General features: G+C 34.1%; 1 protein-coding gene across 1 annotated transcript in view; it reads left to right on the forward strand.

Moving 5' to 3' along the window:
- The window catches only part of kita (KIT proto-oncogene, receptor tyrosine kinase a), a 68177-nt gene that overhangs the window by 15771 nt on the left and 28742 nt on the right, over positions 1 to 23664 (forward strand). Inside the window, exons 2-8 of the mRNA XM_039751210.1 lie at positions 11042 to 11308; positions 13099 to 13383; positions 15666 to 15805; positions 16724 to 16889; positions 18416 to 18602; positions 18956 to 19071; positions 19161 to 19275. Of these exons, the coding sequence (XP_039607144.1) occupies positions 11042 to 11308; positions 13099 to 13383; positions 15666 to 15805; positions 16724 to 16889; positions 18416 to 18602; positions 18956 to 19071; positions 19161 to 19275 (1276 nt within the window). The remainder of the gene's footprint in view (positions 1 to 11041; positions 11309 to 13098; positions 13384 to 15665; positions 15806 to 16723; positions 16890 to 18415; positions 18603 to 18955; positions 19072 to 19160; positions 19276 to 23664) is intronic.

The following is a 23664-nucleotide window of genomic DNA, read 5'->3' on the forward strand; positions in this document are numbered from 1 at the left end:
CACTTTATATGAACCCTGATTATTGCTACAATCTGTAAAGGTCAATTAAATCCTAAATTATATACATAATCCAACAAATTTAGTATAAAGTCAAATTTGATAATTTGCCACATGTCATTCAACACATAATTTAATTAGCGTTGCATACAGATTATAGTTTCCAGATGTTCTGTGGGTTATAAACTTAATCCCAGTTTTTGGACATTTTTAATTAAGGGTTTCTGAAAAAATCATTATGAAAAGCTAGGGAAATGGAATTTCTTTCTCTTTTCATTTAAAACTAAGTGAAGTATCTACAATAATAACTTGTGTTCATGGTGATAAAAATAATTCAGGAAATTCTTTTGTTGGTTTCTTGTATATATATTCAAACAAACACTAGTGGTTTGGTTGTGTTACCTTTTTGCGTCTTTCTCAATTCACTTTTCTCATTTTCTCAGTATTTCAATCCGAAATATGTGATATGTGTAATCTACAGTCACATACAGCTAGCTTCAGCTTCAGTTTTGCTCATCTCCTCTATCTGAATTTTGATTGATGCAAAGAAATGATTGCTTGTAGAGATCCCTTTTTTCTACCACAGTTAATCTGTGCCCTTATGGAAAATTATCCTCCTTAGCTCCTGCTAAGCTCCTAACCGTGTTATGGAAAGAGATCACATTCTTTTGGTTTATATTTAAGGATGTAAATGGTGACTAATTATTAAATTAAAGCATAGTTAAAGGACTTGACCATACTTCACTAACAAAGCCCCAAACAATGTCTGCAAAACTGTTGTTATTGCTGTCAGAGTTGGCCAACTTACAGTCACCTGAAACATAAAGAAGACCCCAAACTTTTTGATCACCTCTCCTAGGGCAGCTACACACCCCACACACTAAAGGAAATAGCCAGTCTTTTCCAAAAGAGTACTTTGACTTAGATTCGGAGGCACTTGTTACTATCTTAGCCATATGCAGTAAATCACAGAGATCACAGTTGGCTGATTCCAAAAGGATAATAATCAACAAACAGCGGAGATGAAAACCATAGGATCCCAATACTGGGTAAAAAATCATGAAGCAAGAGAAGAGACAAGGCACAACTTTGGTGACTTCCAGTATTACCAATTTTATGGTTTTGACTTACATTACGAATACAGATACAACTCTTGGTCCACAAATACAGTGGCCAAAAGATATACATTAGTATCTCTGGAATCAAACTCACATGAAATATCTCCCTCACTATACTACAGGATACATGGTCAGACAATTCTTCTAATTCCATAAACCACATATGGACAGCATTGGGAAATTTTCATTATTCCTCAGATATCTGTGTAAGGGTAAAGAGCTGATCTGGGCAAGGGTGGAATCCTTATTGTTCCTCCTAAATCTGAGGTTTAAATGTCAGAGTCTATGTGCTAGTACACTGACATAGGCTTTTCCTTTGCAATCAGAACACTTTCATTTCCTTCTTTTTGAAAATGGTAACCACCACTATAGTCTGTCAGTCCCACCTTCCATGTGACATTGAAGAGGGTTATTAGCCGAAACACCCCTGTAATATCCAGTGCTTTCAACATTTTAGATTGAATCTCATCTGCTTTTGATGAATAGCCAATAGGTTTATGAGGTACAATACCCTTTTTTTAAGTATTCAGTCAGTAAAAACAAAATTAGCAGTTTTGCTGAGCATTGCAGTAGCTTTGTTTTTGGTTATGTCTTGGCAAAAATATATAAAAGAATGAGAAAATCATCTTTAAAAGCAGTGTGTGAAATGGTATCACAGGGTGTGTTCATTACATGTGACATAATTTTATGCCTCCAGATATAAGGCAAATTGATGCCACGCATGACATCACCTTCAAGATTCTACAAACAAAAATGTTCCAACATCACTAGTTCATGTACACATGTTATGAAACACTTAACTTGTTTGACCTATTTCATTCCACATTAATAATTTTTTAAGCCTCTTACATTTTTAAAAAGTGTTTAGATTTTTTAGAAAATAAATTATTAGATGCTGATTATTAATTTTTCCTAACAGCACCACAACTGATTAAATACAATGAAATGTATTATATTGGTAAAGGTTTGCTTGATGGTAATATTTTGAAAATAATTTGAGTTATGGGTTATTCTGATACAGCTTACAAAGACCATTTTAGCAACCCACACTATACAATAAGCTGTCTTTTTTATATTTGAACAGCTTGTTTTCATTATGCTGGATTTTTACACTGGTTGCTATTTGTTATAGTGGTGCCATGCCAATTCAAGCTTAAGAATCAGTGTTGTGGTTTCAAAAGGCCATTATCTTTCTTCTGCTAAGTGTAAGAGATCAGACAGACCACGATTAAAAAGGTTGGGCAAGACCACCCCCCCTCCCCTCCCATAACTGGAATGCAGCAAAAACAAAAAAAGGAGTAATTGCAAAAACGCCATTTCAGATGTTAGTGCCAAAGTGAACGGCCTTCAAAATGGCAGAACTTCTGGTTGTAGGTCCTTCTGGCAGGAAAAGGCGGGTCAAGGCAGTTGTTACAGCTCAGAGATGTTACAGCTGTCAATCATTTAGTCTGCAGAGGGAGTAATAGAAAAGGCATTAGAACATAGCACCAACCCCTGGAGTGGCGGGGAGATAATTACAATTACCAGAGTCCTTGAGCCCCTAAACTTTAAAGTATATCAGGAATTTAGCTGTTTTTTTTTTAACCTAAGATGGTTAATAGGGCATGAGTGAAACAAAGTCCTTTTATATGACATTTTAAAAATCATATATAAGGCAGTATTTGTGACACAGTGGCTGTTAGGTTCTTAGGGACTTGGTTCAGTTTCTGTTGCTGTCTCTGTGGAGTTTGCACCAAACTCTGGAGTTCTGTATTGTGTTTATCTTGGTATTTTTGTTTCCTTCTGCATTTCAAAGTTGTGTATCTGTATATTGACCAAGTATGGACGAGTGTTAAATATTCCCTCTGATGGTCTAGTGTCTGGTGCAGGAGTTTGTTACTTTCTGTAACATTACTAGATGCTTAATAGAATCAAAGGATGAGCATTGAGGTATGGTATGAAAAAAATATGATAACATTTCCCATCTTTAACTTACAAATTCTATAATATACATGCTATAAGCAGTAAAATGATAAAAAAAAATATCTGATAAAAGATTTAACTTAAGTTTATAATATTTAACTTACACCTCTGCAGTTCCTTTGTTCTTTTTGATGATACTCTTCTCCTGACATTACTACAGTTCCATTATCTTCATAGTATAATCAGTGCTCTGCTACTTAATTCAGATTTAAGGTTGCAGTATTTGCTTTGCATTGTATAGCATATTGTGAAAGTACTCATGAAACAAGACTTGATAGTTCTGTTATTTATGTACAGTCAGGTCCATAAGTATTTGGACATTGACACAATTTTCATAATTTAGACTCTGTACACCACCACAATGGATGTGAAACAAAGCAGTCAAGATGTAATTGAAGTATAGACTGTAATCGCCTTTAATTCAAGTGGTTTAACAAAAATATTTTATGAGCTGTTTAGAGAAGACAGCCATTTTTATATATGGTCCCCCTATTTTCAGTGGCTGTAAAGTATTTGGACAAATGAACATAATCGTTAATATAACGATCATTTTCAATACTTTGTTGAAAATCATTTACAGTCATTGACAACCTGAAATCTAGAACTAGGGTTTGTGGTAAATAATCAAGCCTCGACACAATAAAAAGGTTTGGGGCAGCCTCCCGTATAATTGAAAGTTGGCTGTCGATGCAAAAAGTTTGAGGAAATGGTCTTTACAGACAAGGTCGGATATATAGTTGAAAAGCAGGAAGGTGAGGGATCTTGGGACCGGAACTGAAAATGAGGTTATCATGCTGCGACTTCTTGAGATGTGGAAATTACGTTATTAGGAATTGGGCTTTTCTGCTGGTCTGGAAGTGACATCTTCTGGAGTGGAACTGGAAGTGACATCATGGGAGCCAGACGGAATTTTCTGCATTTTGTCTGTGGGCAGATAAGGGAAAGGATTAGTGCACTCTGCCACCCCCTGGGCTGACCGTGAATTACCTTCTTTTGAGCCCTTTAGCTGCCTCCCATGCGGACGTGTGTGATAGGATATATATCAAAAAATGGTGTTAAATTACAAAAACTACTTTTTGCTAATTAATACAAGTCTACTGCAACCATGCAAAGCAGCATTGTCAATGTACTTGTAGGCATCTCCGTATCTGCTCGTTACCTCCTTCTATATCTTATATTTAAAGATATAAAATTAAAGATATAGAAGGAGAAGCTTTGGCTGAGAACAGGGAATGTGGATAGGACTTACTACTCTTAATTTAAATCTTGTTTATATGGTATTAATAGTAGTGTGCATAATGATTTGATTTATTATTCAACTAGGGGTCTCTGCCCCCTGCTCTCTTTGCTCACCCACCCCTGGGTTTGGTTTACCAGATATGCAATTTAAAGAGATTGTTATTTTCATGGGAATTGTTACATAGGCATTATTTTCACTTTTACAATAAAACTTTAGTAAAAACAATAGTTGGAATTTTGATTCCGTGTTTGGACTTACATCGTAAGTCAACATGTAACTGCCTGTGAGTGAATATCGTTTCTTTATCTCTAATAAATAAAATGACTTTTCTGAATGTTTGTCCATGCTCTTTCTTCTTCGCTTTGTCATTGACATGTCATCTGGAACGTATAAAATTATTGTCCTGGAAAAATTTATGAGCTGAGAGCGCAGGAAGTGTGTCTGCCAAAAGCATTCAAATGACTCAGGTTAGATGACCGTGGTCTTGTTTGAAAATAGTTTTAAGCAGGGCGTGACTTCAAAGAATCTCATGTTTGAAGTCTCTGCCTCACGGGACTTAATACCGCGCCAATGTTTTTGGAATCTTTTAATTCTCACTGGCAACACGAATTAGATGATCTACAAGTCTCCGACTTAAAGTTTAAATCTGAACAATATATTTGATCTCTTCTCACTGTTCCGTTAGTTCACCGAGTAATAATTTCCATTTGTTTGCACTAATGCAATCTTTCTTATCCTTTCTTTGAGACTTTTAAATTTCCATACTTCCATTATCTCTAACCTGCTCTGCATATGTACTGTGCCAACATTTTTTAATTTTTTAGCGACGTTCTACTTGGTCATCTACTCTTTGTCCTTTATGGCATGGTTAAATCTCTTTCTTGCGAGATGTATAATTGTCTCTCCGAGAAAATCATGTTTTGTCTCCTTCCAAGATTTGTTTTTATAATATAGAGATAGGCATTGTGGAGAAGCTGTTTATGTGACACCCTGTCCTCATTTTTTCTTTTTTTGCTTGTTTCTGGGAAGGTATGCTACTGTTTTCTTTGTTAATATATTAGACTGTAAAGTAGTGCTGGGCAGTACGACCAAAATTCTATATCATGGTATTTTTCAAAATTGTACCGGATTCACAGTATTCGATGGTATTTTTTTCCCATGCATGAGTTAACCACATTTAACTCATTGTACAAAAAACATTTTAAGGTGCACACAAGTATTAATACAGGTTTGCATGGTCACATAGTTTTCAAGGAGGGGGGCACTAATGAGGCACAAATGAAGAGATGGAATCACATTGCATGACAGTTGCTGTCAAAATATAGAACCTTTTAATTGAACAAATTTTGCAAACAACTTAAATAAAAATTTTGACAACAAATTGTCAACAATCCAAAGAGGCATTTACACTTATTAACATATACAGAGGTGCTTGTCAAAAGTTGTATTGCACTGAACATATCTTAGAAAAGGGACAAATGACAAATATTTTTTGTAAACCAACTACACTTTCTGTTAATGTTAACAATCTCTGTCCACTGACATGTTAAAGTGACTTTTTAAATATCTTTACCATCATTAAACTGCATAATATTTAAACTAATAAATAATAACAATAAAATAAATAATAGTGCAACTTTCAGTAATTATACCATTACTTCAAAACTTCAAACCCGGTTACATTACACAGTATTCACCAAAATAAAATAAAACAAGTACAACTTGGTGATGACATCTTTACCAACTGAACCATCATTAAGGCAAATTGCATTAATCTGGACCTTGCTTCAAGTTAAGCTATATACATAAATAATAAAACTACATCTTGCATTTATAATGCTATTTGTGGAATAGTGGGTCTTCAAAAAAAAAAAAAGGTCCGTTTTGAAATCCAGTTCGCCGTGTCCGTCTCCGTAGGCGCGATTACACGAGCACAGAGAGTTGATGAGATGATCAGGACGAGTCACACTCAATTGTTCTCAATTGCTTCGTCAGCTTACTGCGGTGTGTGAATAAGGCGCTGCGCTCACGGAGACGTATATTTATGGGCCAGCAGGATAGGGGGAAGGAAAAAAAGAAAAGATAAAACACAAGGAGGTTAAAGAAGGGAAAAGACAGTTATGGGAGAGGATCCAGACACCAGGAAGGAGAAGGCAGCACGAGCTGGGGCTCCGTGAGGGAGTGCAGGCTTAGGTGATCTAGGGGCTGGTTTACCCCACTGACTAAACGTGTAGAGTGGGGCGAGCAAAATGTAAGACCTCCCAATAGGTCTGAGGAGCGGCTGAGTGAGCACGCAGGAAGACGGGAGGTGTGCCGACCTCGGACGGTCTGGCTGCGCAGCGTGGCGGCAGCCAAAACTGGTTAGCAGAAAGCAGTTCGTGCTGCAAAGGCAACGCCAGTGAAGGGTGAGCCGTGGAGACAGAAGGTGGTGTGCTGTGATTGGGCGAGGAGAGAGACTGCATTTTAACAGATTTATTTATTATGGATTTTATCCCCACGTTTCACTGGCTTTATGAATTTGCTATTTATTTGGGTACTGTATTTTTCTGAACACTGCACAACAGACACTTTTGGTTTTACTTTGACTGTTTTTAACAAAAGCACTTGAGCACTTTCCACCATCCCCTGGCTTCAATGAGATTGCTCAGCTCATCTCGGTCATAACTATCGACAGTGTTGGTTCAACAGACTCCCATGTAGAAAGATGGAGTCTGTAGAGGGCTGGCATTGTCACACTATTACACAGTAACCAGGCAAATTACACAGTATTGGAAAAAAAAAATAAAATAAAACAAGTACAACTTGGCTTGCGGTATTATTCAGTAGTATAGAAACAGTATTCACACATTTGAACATAATGGTCCACATCCGATCTTTTAATACCAAAGTATCTCCAGACAACAGACACTGCACCTTTTTCTTCAAAAGTTCTTCTGTGTCATCAAGTTCAACTTTATCGTCTGCTACAGCTTCAGTTTCCGAATGTTCTCTGTCCGTTTTCCCCGCTCAGTACCTCCACTAACGCATGTACTTCGTTGTATGCATATTTTGTGGTGCATCAGTGAAAAAAGTCTCCCCTTTAACAGTTTCACGCTGTGCCACGTTCCGAATGTTGTTTAGGCTATTTAAACTGGTGTTCTGGTATAAGAAAAATCCATATCATAACAAAAATAAAATACGGTATTTGGTATGAACCGGTATACCGTCCAGCACTACTGAAAGTCAAAATGATTTTATTGTGCAAGGCAATGTATATTTATATATATATATATATATATATATATATATATATATATATATATATATATATATATATATATATATATATAATGTTTTAAGTTTAGCTTCTGTTAGTAAAGCATCACTACAGGAATATAGGAAATGCAGGAAGATTAACTTGCTATTTTTGAAAAATGTTAATATTAAAACTGTTGAATCTTTTCACATCTTGTAATGTCTTTGTTTTTTGCATCACATTACGAATGTAATATCGATAAGAGTATCAATAAACAGTATCGGTATCAATATTTAATATCAATAAAATCCAAATGATATTCATCCCTATCTATAACCCATGGCTATCTTCAAGTGCTGGGTTTCCATCCTAGTGATGCTTTGCCAGACTTTCCACCATCAGTTTTGTGTTCATCATGTGAAATGCATGTCCACTTGGGTTGAGGTCGGTTGATTGTCTTTGAACAATATTCCACTATTTTCCATCGAAAAGCACTTGGTTTACTTTTGCAGTTTTTTGCTCATTGTCCATTTACTCTTATTCTATGTTAATTACTGTTGACTTATTTTATTTTTCTTACTGTGCCTTTTATTTTCCTACTCTTCATTATGTAAAGCACTTTGAGCTACTTTTTGTATGAAAATGTGCTATATAAATAAATGTTGTTATTGTTGTTCTGTGAAGTGTTGTCATATCAACTTTGCAACATGTGGCTGAATCTGAGCAGATAGTATAGCCCCTAAACATTTAAGAATTCATCCTGTTACTAACACCAGCAGTCATGTCATAGTTACTGACTTCCATTCACAACCATGCACTATCGTGCCATAAAACCGCCTACACCATGTTTGACAGATGATGTGCTATTCATCGGATCATGAGCCTTTCCGTCTCTTCTCCATACTCTTCTCTTTCCAGCACTCTGATATATATTGATCTTAATTTCATTTATTCAAAGAAATTTGTTCAATAACTGGACAGGCTTTTAAAATGTTTTCTGACAAAGTCTAATCTGTCCTTCCTATGCTTGAGGTTTACCAGTGGTTTGCACCTTAAGGTAAATCCTCTTTATTAGTTTTATGAAGCCTTCTCTTGGTTGTAGACATTGGCAGTGACAGGTCTACCTCCTGGAGAGTGTTCTTGGTTTGTCTAAATGTTGTGAAGGGGTTCTTCTTCACCAAGGACAGAATTCTGAAGTCATCCAGAACAGTTGTTTTTGTGGTTTTTCAGTCCTTTTGGTATTGCTAAGTTCACCAGTGTGTTCATTCTTTTTAAGAATGTCCCAAATGATTGACTTGACCAGTGTTGTGCTTCTGCTGTCTCTCTAAAAGGTTTAAAGGTTTGATTTGTTTTTTCAGCCTAGTGATGGGCTGTTTCAATTGCATGGACAGCTCTTTGGACCTCATATTGAGAGTTCAGTGGCAGTTTCCAAATGCAAAGTCCATACTTGAATCAATTTCAGACCTTTTACCTGCTTAATAGTTAATGAAAGAATGAGGGAACTGCTCCCTCCTGCCTATGGAACACCTTGTCCGTCAAATGTTCATATTCTTCTGAGCCCCTGGAAAAGGTGGTGGGGGCAATGCAGAAAAATATAATTCCTAAATGGCTCACACAATATTTTTAGTAAACCCAAGCATTTCAAGAAGGATTGAATAAAAGGGTGGCCTTACTCTTTATTAGCTCCTAGACTTTAATGTATTGTTAGGTGTACCTAGTAATTTATCTGAATTAAAGCAGATCTGCAAGAAAGAGCAGAGTAAAATCCTTTCACAGCAGTGTGAAAGACTGATTTTAGGTTAAAGAAAGTTATTGTACTTAAAAGTTAAGAAAGGTGTAAGGGGGCATTTGTTTTTTCATACGTTGCCAGAGGGTGTTGCCTAACTGTTCATTCAATAAATGACAAAAAGAGAAAATGCATTGTTTGTTTACTGAGGCACCATTTGTCTAATATTTGATTCTGTTTGAAGACTCAAGACATTCAGAATCAAAAATTTCCATTATTAGATGAAAGCAGGAAGAGATAAATACTGTACTTTTTGTAGTTCTGCAACTAAACAGCGCCAAGGAATATTTTTATAAAGACCAAAGTAGACTAATTTTTGGAAATTATTTAGGTTCATCTAAGATTATAAGATACTCATATCATTTGTTTTTTTTTATCTGTTACTATTTATTGCGATTTTTCAAGAACTGGCACAGTGAAGTATTGAATTTTTTTAATAGTAGATAATTTACCTCTTTGCCGATGATGCTGTGATGTTAGCAGTCAATGGAGGCTCTGATCAAAGCTCTCGAAAGACTGAGCGAGAAGTCTGAGCGTCAGAGCTAAAAACCAAGTGCCTGGATAAAAACCAAGATCCAGGCCTTTAATGACCTCTTGGGCACATCCATCGGCAGTGGTCTTTCTGCGGAGAGAGTGTCGACCTTCCCGAGAAGTTTACTTACCTCGACAGCGACATTCATGTCTCTGGTGACTTTTCCTATGAAGTCAAAAGATGGATTGGGAGAGCATGGAGTGTCAAAAGGGGTGTGTGGCGCTGCCGATATTTTTGCTAAAGGGCGAAGGTCTTTAGAGTCCTGGTGCTTCCTGTTCTGTTATGTAGTTGAGAGACATTGACGCTATCGATACTGTGTCTCTTCGGAGAATTTGTTGGTACTGCTGGTTTGACTTTGTTTTGAATGAGCGGTTGCTCGTGGAGTCCTGAATGAGGCACATTACCTGCATTCTGAGGGAGCATTAGTTATTGCACTACATCCTTGTTTTGCTGATTCCCAGAGGGTGGTCGCAGGAGCCTCATTGTTGAGGACCCAAGCAGCCGCACCATGCCAAGAGGACTCCCGCCTAACACCTTTCTGTGGCAGATGGATAGTCATTTCCGGAGGGTGGGACTGGATTGTGTGTCCAGGATCCCTAGCTGTTTCGTTGTATAGTGGGTGCAGCAACGTGCTGTACAAGTGCATGCTCCTCAACCTGACCCGTAGATAATCAGTTGACATACTGCTAAAATTCTGTATTGTATATTGACAAGATTAATTTTAAATAATTATCATTAAAGCTTGTCATTGTTTGTCTGTCTTTTCATATGTACAATATTCTTGTCTTTGTCCTAAGTGAAATGAAAGGTTGAATTGGAAATGGCTGCAAAGTCAGCCCATGGAATTTGAGAGTTCAGCTTCATTCAGATAATCCAAAATATTGACAGTTGTAAATGCAAGTATATTATGAATCTCACAGTCAGTAATGCAGTTTATTCAAAGTGACAAGTTGAACACTGAACTTAAATCATGCTTTATTATTGCTTGAGGTTTATGTATTATGTATTTTTAGTTGTTTGATTTTTTTTTTCAGGTAAGTGTATGATATATATATATATATATATATATATATATATATATATATATATATATATATATATATATATATATATATATATATATATATAATATAAATGCTAAAATTTAGTTTTTCCTGTTTTTTTTTCTCAGTTGTAGGAAAACCTGTGATTGAACCTGCGTCATCACAGATTGTTGTGGAATTGGGTAGAACTTTCATACTTAAATGCTGGAATGATGCTGGTGTGAACTGGTTCCTCGAAAGAAGTCAACGACGAAAGCTGTCAACTTGTGTAAAAAATAGCAACAGCAGTTACTGTGAATATGTTATCAAAAATGCAACAAGCAAAAATATGGGTAGATACATTTGTGCCAGTAAAAATGGTACAGATGAGAGTTCAGTCTATGTGTTTATAAAAGGTAATTTTATTACAACTTTATTATAAAATGTAATTTGTCTTTAAAGAGTATGCATGTAAATACCAATTTGTTGAATTTGTGGTGGATAATTTAAAAGAAGGCATTCTTATGGCACTTTCAAAAAATCCTGATTTGAAATTCCTTCTGTACTTACAATATATTCCAATATTAATCAATCATGATGGGATTTGGCTGACAATTACCCAATACTTATTAATGCAGATTATGAAAAATGGTGAGTAAAATGTGTAAAAATAAATAGAAAAGTATTTTTTGCTGTGCATGACACATGGTGTTACAGTGGTTGTCATTTGGAGGTTATCATGCCATTACCAGGTGCAGGGAGAATATAACCTTGGACTGATGAACAGTTCTCTCACAAATATACACAGGCAATTAAGAGTTGCAAATTAACATGTGGGCATGTGGCAATTTGTGCTGTTTTTATTTGACTGAAGTCAAAGCTGACATCATTATCTATATAAGTAAAAATGAATTTCTGTTGCATCTAATTAGAGTAACCTTTGATGCAGTCTAACCCACTTAATTTTATAGAGCAAATGATTTTCAGGTTTCTCTACATTCTTTATAGTTACACTGGGAATATTCAGTAACATTAAATAAAATGCATGTAAATGATAGCGCATAATTAAGATTGAAATGTTTCTTGTTTAAAATATTCTGTGAATATATGGAGTTGTGCCTTTTACATTATTGTGACCATATACCTGTAGAGGTACAATCAACTTGCTGTTTCTTTAATAAATTACTAAACTTTCAACAAGTAATAAAGCGTTGAATACTACTAGTGCTCAAATTCTGATAAACGTTTGTTAATTTACTATTGGGGAAAAAAATGTCCATTAATTTTTGTTTTAAGGTCATTAGACTTCTTTACTTTTGCTTGTGGATCTTTGAAGCGTTGTTTTAGTTGAAGGGTGATTGAAGTTTGACTAGTCAAGACAGGAACAACCAATATGTCCACAGAAAAACCTTGTATACAGTGTGTTTCAAGGTTTAAGCTGAGGTTTCTTGTTTCTGTGCTTTCTCTTTGATCAATTTGTGAATTCTAAATTCAATATACATAAAATCGGGCTTCAAGCACTCCTATCAGCTGTAGGTGGAGAGATAGACATAGTGTGCCAGATGCCTAATTTTAATGTGGCAGTGTATGCAAATTGCATTTTTCATATTTCTTTGCTCTGCGGTGGGCTGGCACCCTGCCCGGTGTTTATTTCCTGCTGTGTGCCCTTTGTTGGCTGGTATTGGCTCCAGCAGATCCCCGTGACCCTGTAGTTAGGATATAGCGGGTTGGTTAATGGATGGATGGATATTTCTTTGCTGTAACATAGTGAAAACAAAAAGTAGCACTCAGCTTAAAATGAAACAAGTTATCTGAGTAAATGAGATATTAAATTAATAGTAAGGACTAATGTTAAATTAAGAACGTGTTTGGAGTAAAAGCTTGCAATCAATGTGGTTTTCCAGTATCAGGATTTTCTAATCCAGTACCATTGAGGAGAGCAAGCTATGTGTTACAAAATTTTTATCCCTTGGTCTTTTTAAGTAACTTGTTAAAGGAGGATTTCTGTCTTAATTATGAACTTTTAATTATAAAGATCACGTTTGAACTAGATACCTGGAACATCCTAATATGTGCATTATTGGTCAAGGGGCCAACTGCATAAAATGAGGAAAACTGTTTCTTTCTTTACGTAAGGAGCTACTGAGATAGGAGCTATCTTTCTGTGTCCATAAGCTTACTGGTTAATATTTTTATTTATTTCCAGATCCAATGAACATATTTCACAAAAGTGAAGTCAAAGACATTATAAAAAGTGCTGGTGAAAATGCTACTATACACTGCTTTGTGACAGATCCTAATGTTACAGAGTACAAACTTCTTAAATGTGATAAACAGCCAGTTCCTCAGAATCTCATCTTTGTTTCCAGTGTGGAAAAAGCAATAATTATTCAAAACGTGCAAACATCATTTTCGGGTTGCTATTTATGTTCTGTAAAATATAATGGAGCACAACAATTTTCACAAAAATATGACTTGAAAGTACAAGAAGGTAAGGACCAAAATTTTATTTGAATGCAGTTGATCAATTTATGATTGATGTACTAGACAGTAATAACACCAATTTTGCTTATAAGCTAAGTATCTCTTAAGTATAAATAATGCAAAATTGTTGTTTATGATTTGTTTATTTAATGATACTTATAAGCTGTAACCTGTAAATATCTATAACAGAAAGATCCCCGGTTATCAGTATGCAAATTTAAAGATGTTAAGCCATGGTGTTATTTCTGTTTGGTGCTGCATATGTAATTCTCTTTAGCTTCCTTATTAAAAGAGGTTACATTTATTCAAAAATCTATTTTCCTATCCTTTAATAAGTGCAGTGTTTATTGTAGCTCATCTTTTGGCTGCCTTTTTACCTGTCATATTACTTTAGATTATCAGATGAAAGGCCAAATATTTAGAGGCCTTAAACACTACAAAATTGTTACTTTTTTAAATCATAGTTCTTCTGTCTTTCAATAAGGATATCAGGGTTTGCATCCTAGATGCTTCCTCCATGGAGTTTGCATGTTCTGTGCCTCCAGTATCTTCCCACAGTCCAAACATTTGATGAATTGGCATTGCTACATTGGCATGTGTGTGTTTGCCCTGTGATGATGGATTACATAATCAGGACAGCAAACCTTTTACTCAGTATATTGAAATTAAACTGAACAGTGCTGTATGAATCATAATCAAGCTTAATTTAGCTCAGAAGGTACACATACTTGTCTTTACAACGGTAGAAGAGTTAACAGAGAACTGTAAATTGCACATAGCATGAGCAAACACATTTCTGTATTGTAGAAGTCTGAATTTAGTAGTGGGCGGCGTAGCGCTGCTGCCTCGCAGTAAGGAGACCTGGGTTCACTTCCCCGGTCCTCCCTGCGTGGAGTTTGCATGTTCTCCCCATGTCTGCGTGGGTTTCCTCCCACAGTCCAAAGACGTGTAGGTTAGGTGCATTGGCATTCCTAAATTGTCCCTAGTGTGTGTGTGCCTTGTGGTGGGCTGGCGCCTTGCCCAAGGTTTGTTCCTGCCTTGCGTCCTGTGCTGGATGGGACTGGCTCCAAAAGATGACCTTGTGTTATGATATAGCGGGTTGGAGACTGACTGCCTGAATTTAGTAGTATGCTTTTCTTTGTTTAAGCACCTGTTGTTGTTTTACAAAAAAAGGATTTTACATTGGATAGATTGGAAGAATTTTTTTTTTAATTATTCTAGTACAAATAAAAGCAATTCCATCTTGGAATCCTTTCCCATTAGCTGTACAAAAACTCTGTGAAGTTCTTGTCTTAAATTGCCTCTGGCATCTTCAAAAATGTGGTAATTGCTCTATCGTAATGAAGGACTGATATAATTGTGGTTTTAGCTAGGTTGCAGGCCAAAACAACAATAAGGTCATTTTCCAGTAAAATAGCTTGATTTGTTACATTCTAGAACTTTACAGAAGCCCTCTCATATTTTGCAATCACACAAGTAATCTGACTGTCCAGGTTTTATTTACGTATCACTTAGAAGCTGACTTTATATGATAATTGCAAAAATCTATGTAAAACTATTGAAATTTATACATACAAAAAATCTGAGCATTTTCAGATGTTTAATACTGTGCATAGGAGTTTTACTATCTCTGCTAGGTGGTGAATATAAGTAAAATTCTTTTAACACCTCATTCGTGCACATTATTTACAAACTATGCCTTATCAGTTGAAGGAATAATCAAAAAAGCATGTAGTTTTATTTAAAATTAATCTGTACTAAGGTATAATCAATAATGTAAATTCTGGAGGAAACTCAAGGTGTGGACTAAAAAATTGATGACTGGATTAGTGTGGGTTAGAGAGATTTAATGCTGTATTGTGTGTGCCCATTTCTTTCAGCCTGCAGTCAACATCATATGGTAATAAAAATGTTTGCTTATTGTCCATTTAATTCACAAATTAAAAATAAAACAACAAAATAAAAATGTTAATTGAAAAACTATTAAATAGGTTTAGAACACACCCAAATCTATATTGCATTTACCTGAAATTAGTGCTCGAAAAGGAAGGTGAATAGCAAGCCAATAGCAATAGCTATAAGTCCTCCATCATTGAAGTAAATTATTTATATTAAATAACTTGACATGGAAGCAGCATAGGTATATGCACTTTTTTTTTTTTTTGTTAAACAGAAAATTACAAATTAAACACAAGAATGATTCTGCAGATACTGTACTTATTATTGTAAATGTTTTATTACTATACCAGCAAAACCTTGCTATTAAATTTTTGTTTTTCTGTTTTTCAGTCAGTGTCCATCCTCCTGAAATTAGTGTTTCAACTACTAGACTAATTCTTGTAAAAGGTGAAAAGTTTGAACTAAAATGTAATTTTAAAAACTTGAATTTCAAAGTGGATGGAGAATGGATAATCCCAAAAAATGTTAAAGTGAGTTTTTATTTTTAATCATTTGTGTATGCTGTACAAGTTATGCTCTGTTAACTATTGTACCACTCAGAATTTGGCTTTTAGAGAAGCTTTAAAGTCTTACAGAATACACCAAGGGTTATCCAGGCAGAAAATAAAGGTGGATTAGCTGGATGATTATACATTTTCCCAAAGTTTCCAGTTTTTAAAATGGGTAAATGTTACTTTTATGAGTATACAAGATAAATGAAAAGGATCTTTATAAGTTAAAACTTTCCTTTAATGTCATACCTTAATAGATTTCAATATGAGTACTTAACACCTTAAATATTAGCAATAACCAGTTGACTTCTCAAAGGGTGAGGATTTTAAGTGATAAATTGAAGGATAGGAAGTCAGTCCTTAATTGTTTAATTTACTCTTTTCACTGTCAGTATTTGGCTGAGTAACAGGGATAGAAAAATGTTAGGCTGTTCATCCTCCATTTTTTCTACAAAGTGAAATGATAAAAAATTTAAAGTACAATCGGGTAAAGCAGGGGTGCCCACACTTTTTCAGCTTGTGAGCTACTTTTAAAATGACCAGGTCAAAATGATCTACCTACATTAAAAATGATATATACTGAGTATACTTTATACATAAAATATATGTTGTCGTACCTTGCATAGCTGAATAACCTTTATGACAAAATAACAATTCAATACATTTATGGTCACTGCAGTATTTGGATTTAATAATCTTCATGTGGGAAAAGACTGACTCGCATAAATAAGTAGAGCCGAATAATGCAGTCAAGGAGGTAGCACATTTCGTTGTGTTTGGTTACTTTTCCTCTGTGAAATATTTTTAGGGAATATTGTTGGTTGATATAGATTAGGCTGGAAAAAGTGTCAAATGCATGTTTTATTTTGATATTTTATTATTTTTGTGCTCTTTTAGGATTCTGTTCAGACGCGCCGCACAGGATACGTTGGAAATTACTTTGAGGGTGAGCTGACATTGAGACTCATTGAATCTGCAAAAGTCACTGATTCTGGAGTTTATACTTGTGAAGCCAAGAATACTTTTGGATCATCATCAGCTATTGTATTAGTGGATGTTTTAGGTAAGTTTATTTGTAAATTTTTTTGTTTCACATTAACTTCTCATTTCTGTATTATTTTTAATGAGCAAGTTATTCAATTAAATTAACTAAGTGCAGTCTCAGTTTTATGCAGTATGTATCCTGTAAATATATTATTGTTGAAGAAATCTTAGCACACCCTGAATAAAGGATACTTAAAACTGAATGGGGTGATAGATATTTGTATTAATTGCATTTATCTTTTCTTTTTGTAAAAAAAATAATATTTTGGAAGGCATAGTGTATATTCTCTGTGTAGCAAAACTGTACATTTTTAAACAAAGAGTTACAGAATGTTTTAAAATTATATATGTGAATGTATAATATTTATTGAAACAGAGAATTATGCAAATTGTTAGTGCCTTTTTTATTTGCCAATTCCTAAAGATAAAGCCTTGCTGCTAAATTTAACACGGTCAAAAACTTAGTAGTGATTCTGTTAGTACTTAGCTAAAATGTATCAATGTAGTTTATACAAGTTAAATTCCAATGTCATGAAAATTATGGGATGTGCTTACTATAGTAATAATAGTAATGGTAATTCTTCTTTAGTACCCTATCCTAGTTTAATTGTCAGATATGGTTTAATATTTGTTTGTTTGTTTATTTATGTTTTCAGTTTAAGTGGTAACATGAAATGGAATATACTTCCATTTAAATGTAACATTAAATATTGAAAATGCTCTGCCACTCAGAACAGGAAGGTTGTTTAGTGGTTATTTAAAATTCATCGGAGCTTAGAACTTGCAGCTGTATAGACATTTAAGCATATAGTAATACAAGTTTGCTGATTGATTACTGGTCCTGTTGTAGTCTGCCGTGGTTACTATAGGGTGGTCCAGATCTAATTATGCAATTTTCATTACGCTATAACTTATTAAGTTTATTACATAGAAAATCACCTGAAAAATCCCGGACCATCGAGAAGTGTGCAAACTGACGACATGAAGAATCGTCTCTGAGCTGAACTGGAATTGTCCCCGCATAAATCAAAGTCATCCAGACGATCTGGATCTGCATAATTAGATCTGGACCACCCTGTACATTTGTTATGTGTACTTGTTACATATTTATTATTTTTATGCTAACTCATTTACAGTGCAGTATTTTAAAGTTCTGAGGCTTTCATCCCCAAAGGGTAATTTAGGTAATTTGTACTGACAACCGATTGAACAAGCCACATGTTCATCACAGGGCACAATCACAGTCGCTTGTGTTGGGCCAGTTTAAAGTCAGCAATTAACCTAGCATGCATATCTTTTTAGCCATGGGAAGAAACCTTTACTACACAAAGTATATGCAGAACCAAGTTTAAATCCAACACAGGTGATGACTGAGCCAAGATTCACAAAGTTACTATCTTTCCATCCATAAACACATTTTTAATACTCTTACCTTATATACATTCTGCACTTGGCTGAATGAAATATATATATATATATATATATATATATATATATATATATATATATATATAAATAAATAATTTTTTTTTTTATTATTACTAGAGGCAGGATTTATTAATATATCCACTCCTGAAGGTCAAGTTTTGCAAAAAAAAGAAGGGGAAAGCTTAAATTTATCAGTACAATTTGAAGCTTATCCAAGACCTGATACAATGATATGGATGTTCATGAACGAAACAATACAGCGCACAGCAGACCGTGTCATCATTTTGGAAGAAACTGCTTACAGGTATGTTTATAATATTTAATTTGTGAATAATTTCATTATATACTGTCATACAGTAGCAGAATTCTCCAGTACATATGAAAATAACACAGGCTTTGTTCCAGTTTGCCTTGACCTTTCTCTTGCTGTAGTGCTTCTGAGGAATTGTCTTCTCAGGAACCCTGCATAGTTGCAGGGCTTACATCCCACTATAGCTTTTAGCTGCCCACACTTGCATGTAGTGTAGTTGTCCCATTTTCAGAGCTCTTCTAAGCTTTTCTTGTGTCCTGTGCCAACCTAGCACCTCTTCTTGCCATGCTGTTTAACCTAGTAATTTGCACTGTATATTCACTAATCTTAAGTCTTCTTTAAAACAGCTTCACTATCTACCTTAATCTTGTTCGCCTCAAGAAATCAGAAGGAGGAATATATACATTTCTGGCATCTAATTCAGAAATATCATCAAATGTAACATTTGTTGTACATGTAATAAGTAAGTTTTTTTTTTTTTTCAAAATCATGTAATAAAAAGGGTAATGAAATGTATTATTGCTTATAATAATCTTTCATTTGAATAATTAGGCAAGCCAGAGGTAATCTCACTAGATGAGATAAACCCGAGCCAAGTTCACTGCATTGCAGCTGGTTATCCACCTCCAGAAATATCGTGGTATTATTGTTTGGGACACCAAAAGAGGTAAATTCCACTGATTTATAGTGAATTGTTTTCTTAGAGAGCACTGTATGTACAGTAAACCCAGTTGAATTGAAAAGATTATATTTTATTTTTTTATTTCCTGGATTTATTTCTTGCACAAATAACACAATCAAGAAATCAAACAATTCTTACAAATAATTAACTTTCATAACAATTAAGAAATGCAATAAAAAATTAAATGTCTTGATGTATTGATTACTTGAGTTTATAATTTTACAAAGAATAATTTAAAATAAATTGATTTTTCTAGTGAAAGACAACAAAGATTTGGAATTTTAGTTTCAGCTAATTTTAAATTTATTTAGGATCAAAACTAGCATAAATGTGTTTCATTTCTGGAAATTGGTAGTACATGTAAATAGTAGTAGTAGCAGCAATGGCAGTAGTCTTTTTACCTTTTTTCATGTCTAAGGAACTTTTTAGAAAATATTGCCGTTTTCATCTATTTGAAATCTTCTGTCACCACATTGGAGTTTGTCAATTCCTGTAAGCATAAGATCTTGAAAGAATCTAGTAAAGTGAATAGTAGGTTCTCATTTTTAACTTTATTTAATATTTCTTTCATCCCCTGGAAAAGTTCAACTGCAGCATTCATTGAATTCCAACTACCATTTGTAGCATTCTGTATAGTTGTAGTCGTGCAGTCATAAAAAATGACAAATAGAGCAATGGAGTTAAGCAAATTAGTACAGGTACTCATTTTCTTTTTGTGCAAAAAGTAGAATCTGAATTGAGATACCCAAGTTAGTTGACTGGCAATAGAAATGTTGACCATGCACAGCAAACCCTGTTATGTACACTATGTATGTACACAAAGATTTATGTAGTTTGTATTCAATAATGTATGTTCTTTTTTGAAACAACTGCACAGCACCATCTCCCTATATAAAACCTGACTAAAATTCAAAAGTGCACATATATTTAGTTAATACTGTGACAGAAGTTTCATCTTATTCTCACATTTTCATCATCTTGATCACGGATCAGGATGGGAGGAGACCGCAAGTACTGTGTTGATTTATGCTTTAAATCCTAAAACCCTGTCTTCTGCACATTTGGCACCAAACACACCTCCTTCAAATGGGAAATTACTATAAAAATGATCACTGCAAAATTTTGTTTCTGCTGGTAGCATATGTAACCATAGTTACCAATTCAGTAGTAGAAGTGTTGCATAGATACCTTTTTTTTAAGTTCTGTTAACTTCACTGAACTTAAGGGTAAGGGTATACTTTGTTAATTCTGTTTTTTTAAGTTGAAGTCTCCACAGACCACATGTCAGACTGCTACTTAATCAGTTCAGTATTACTATAGCAGGCATTGGGGTTTTGAGAATTTGCAGCAGACTCCCACTTGAAAACATTTCAGATTGCCCCCCAAAAAAAGAAAGTATTCATGCTTTTACCATGAAAGATTATCTGTCAGTCATGAGGTTGCTTCCTTTAATTATGATAGCCTATAAGCAATAAATATATTGTTTAAAATAAAATAAAAATATTAGTTGATGTGAACATAGTCTTGTGTAAAGACTTGTTATTTTTTACATTAATGTTCATCTACATTATACAGAGAGCTCATGATCTGCAGTATATACTTAATGGTAATAATGTCTTAGTTGAATTATTTTATGACAAGAAATAAACAATGATATGGTTTGTGCAAAGTGCACCCTAAAACTGAGTGGGTCCAGGATTTGAAACCAGTTTTCCTGATCTTAAAAGATAGTAGTTCAAAAAAACTGTGTCATCTGTATATAACAATGGTCTTATACAAATTGTGTAGAAGATATTCCCAACTTTACTATCCAAAGTCACTTTTCTGTTTTAAAATAACGTGTCATGAGACAGCTTTTGGCTGTCTTAATTAGTCCTTATTAGCTTTTAATCGTCTTCCTAAAAGGTATTATAGAAACATGTTGTAAGATAGAATAAACAGTCATCAAACATGCCAGAAATTGTGTTTCAAAGCTTAGGCCATGGGATTAAAGGTGGCAGAGTCAACAAAACTAGTCCTACTAAGCAAACAAACATTATTTCATATCCTTGTGTGAAAGGGATCTAGCCAAAGGGAATAGTATTTGCATATTTTATACTATTATTCAAATGTTTAAAAATGAAAAATTTAAGCCTTAGTCTGTTGTTAAAATAGTATACGCAGGAATGAGACCATATACAGTACTTAACAACAAGGTGCAATTTGCAGCTTTAAAACTGTTAAAGAAATTAATTGTGTGCTTGCAGAAAACTGTTAATATTAGTTTGGATATTTCACCAGACTTGTGTTGAAGAGTTAACATGAAAAGTATACAGCAGAAGTAGTTCAATTTCCTGTTACAAGCAGACTTTTCCCAGCAAAGTAAAGAATAATACTTGCTTTTCATATGCAAAGGAATCCAGGAAAATATGTAACATAGACAAGGAAAGAGGAGATCCAAGTAATTCTAACATGTTCTTTGTATACATAATGTATCTGTTCCTCGATTTAATGAAGATTTGGTTATTTATGAGTAAAAATGTCTAAAGCAGATCATGTTTTTGTGTGTTAAATGTGGCAAAAAACTTGTACATGTGGAATAAAAAATGATGATTATCATAAAAGCAGCTTTATAAAAATGATGATAATAAATTGATTAGTGTCTAGTGATCTAACATGGACTACAGAAACTGTAAAAGTTTTTTTTAACCAACAAATGCAGAAGACTGAAGCAGTGTCTGACATTTTAAGTACCAAAGCTTCCTTCAGTGTGCTCTTTAGCACAATGATATTGCTATAGCTTTATGAAGTAGATGACACGTTGAATGTTCTTGAAAAAGTACAAGAAAATACAACTGATTCACACCTGAAAAAAAAAAAACTTTGTTAATATGACTGTGTGATGGTAATATATTACAAGCATAAATTCAAATGAACATCAGGTCTCAAAATAAGTTGATTAAATTTCTTAGGGAAAAAATAAATTTCCATGTTCATATGATCAATAAAATTATTTTCCTTAACATAAGTTAATTGAGCAGTTAATCATTGACATCTCACCACTATTTCCCTAATTTGTGAGGAAAATTGTTTTTAGAATAGTAATCTTCCTAGGATAATTTTAGTAAATGTGCACTATAAACTTAGAAATAGAGTAAAATTCTTGTTTGTTATCACACATAATTGAATAGGACCCATATATTAGTTCACAGTCAGTTTGAATAATCATGCTTTTCAAGTACTTATTTCATGTACTTTTTACTTTGACTATCATAGATTTTTGAAGAACACACATCTCCCACTCCAGTTTGTTTCTTAAAATGCAAACAAATCTTTAGTATCTATGTTAAACGTTTATGTATTTTGTCAAAAATGCAGTGATCCTTATTACTACACAGCTACCAGTTTTGCACTTGTTATTTCTTTTATATTTCACTAGTTTAAAACATATGCAGTAGTGAACATTACGAGCTATGAATATGGAATTATCATTCATGTTGTGGATAACCGTATTTTTAATACATTTGTATAAGGATAGGGCTTGCACCTCCCAAACACAGTATATCCTTTAAGCAGGAGCTAGGGTATGTGTTGTTTATTAGATTCTTAAAAGTACAGTTTTAAAGTAAGGAACATTTTCAGTTATATAGAATGTTGCCTAAATGTTTTGGAATAAAAAAACGTTTTCCATACAGAGTTGTTGTAAATGTTACATTTCTTTTAGACTGAAAGCTTTCTAAAATTAAACAAGTTGAATAAATCTATATTTACAGTATATACCAACTTGTTTTCCTAGATGTCTTTAATTTTATAAGATTTAATATGAGATTGACAATTTAGTTTTTCATCCTTTATTTATGGTATCAGTGTTTCTTTAACTTCTGCATTCTAGCATACCATCCAGGCTTGTTCCCTGCCTGGACTATGATCCTGCCTGAATAAAATCTGGTTCTTCAAAAATCTTCAAAAACGTTCTGGATAAAGTTTGCCATACTAATTAAAATAATGTACAATAACATACTGCTTTGTAAATTATTAATTCTCAATCTTAATGGTAATAAAAATTACAAGAATCTGATTATCTGATTAATTTACACCTTATTTTAAAGAGTATATTGCTGTGTTTCTTGTGAAGATTCTAAATTTATAAGGTTAATATTTTCCACATGTGCAGCGCACAGCAAAATTCTTACGTGCATGTATTAATCAACATGTAGCATGAGCAAAACTACCCTACTTCAAATCAGATGTTTCCTTGCCAGAAAAATCTCAGAACATATTTGCCATTAACTGACAAGTAGAATAAGGAAATTTATATTCTTCATAACAGGATTATGTGTTGTTCTTATGGTCATACTGAAGATTTATTAATCAACCTCTTCCGTTTTTCATTGT

The sequence above is a fragment of the Polypterus senegalus genome, chromosome 4, assembly GCF_016835505.1.
Source record: "Polypterus senegalus isolate Bchr_013 chromosome 4, ASM1683550v1, whole genome shotgun sequence".
NCBI lineage: Eukaryota > Metazoa > Chordata > Cladistia > Polypteriformes > Polypteridae > Polypterus > Polypterus senegalus.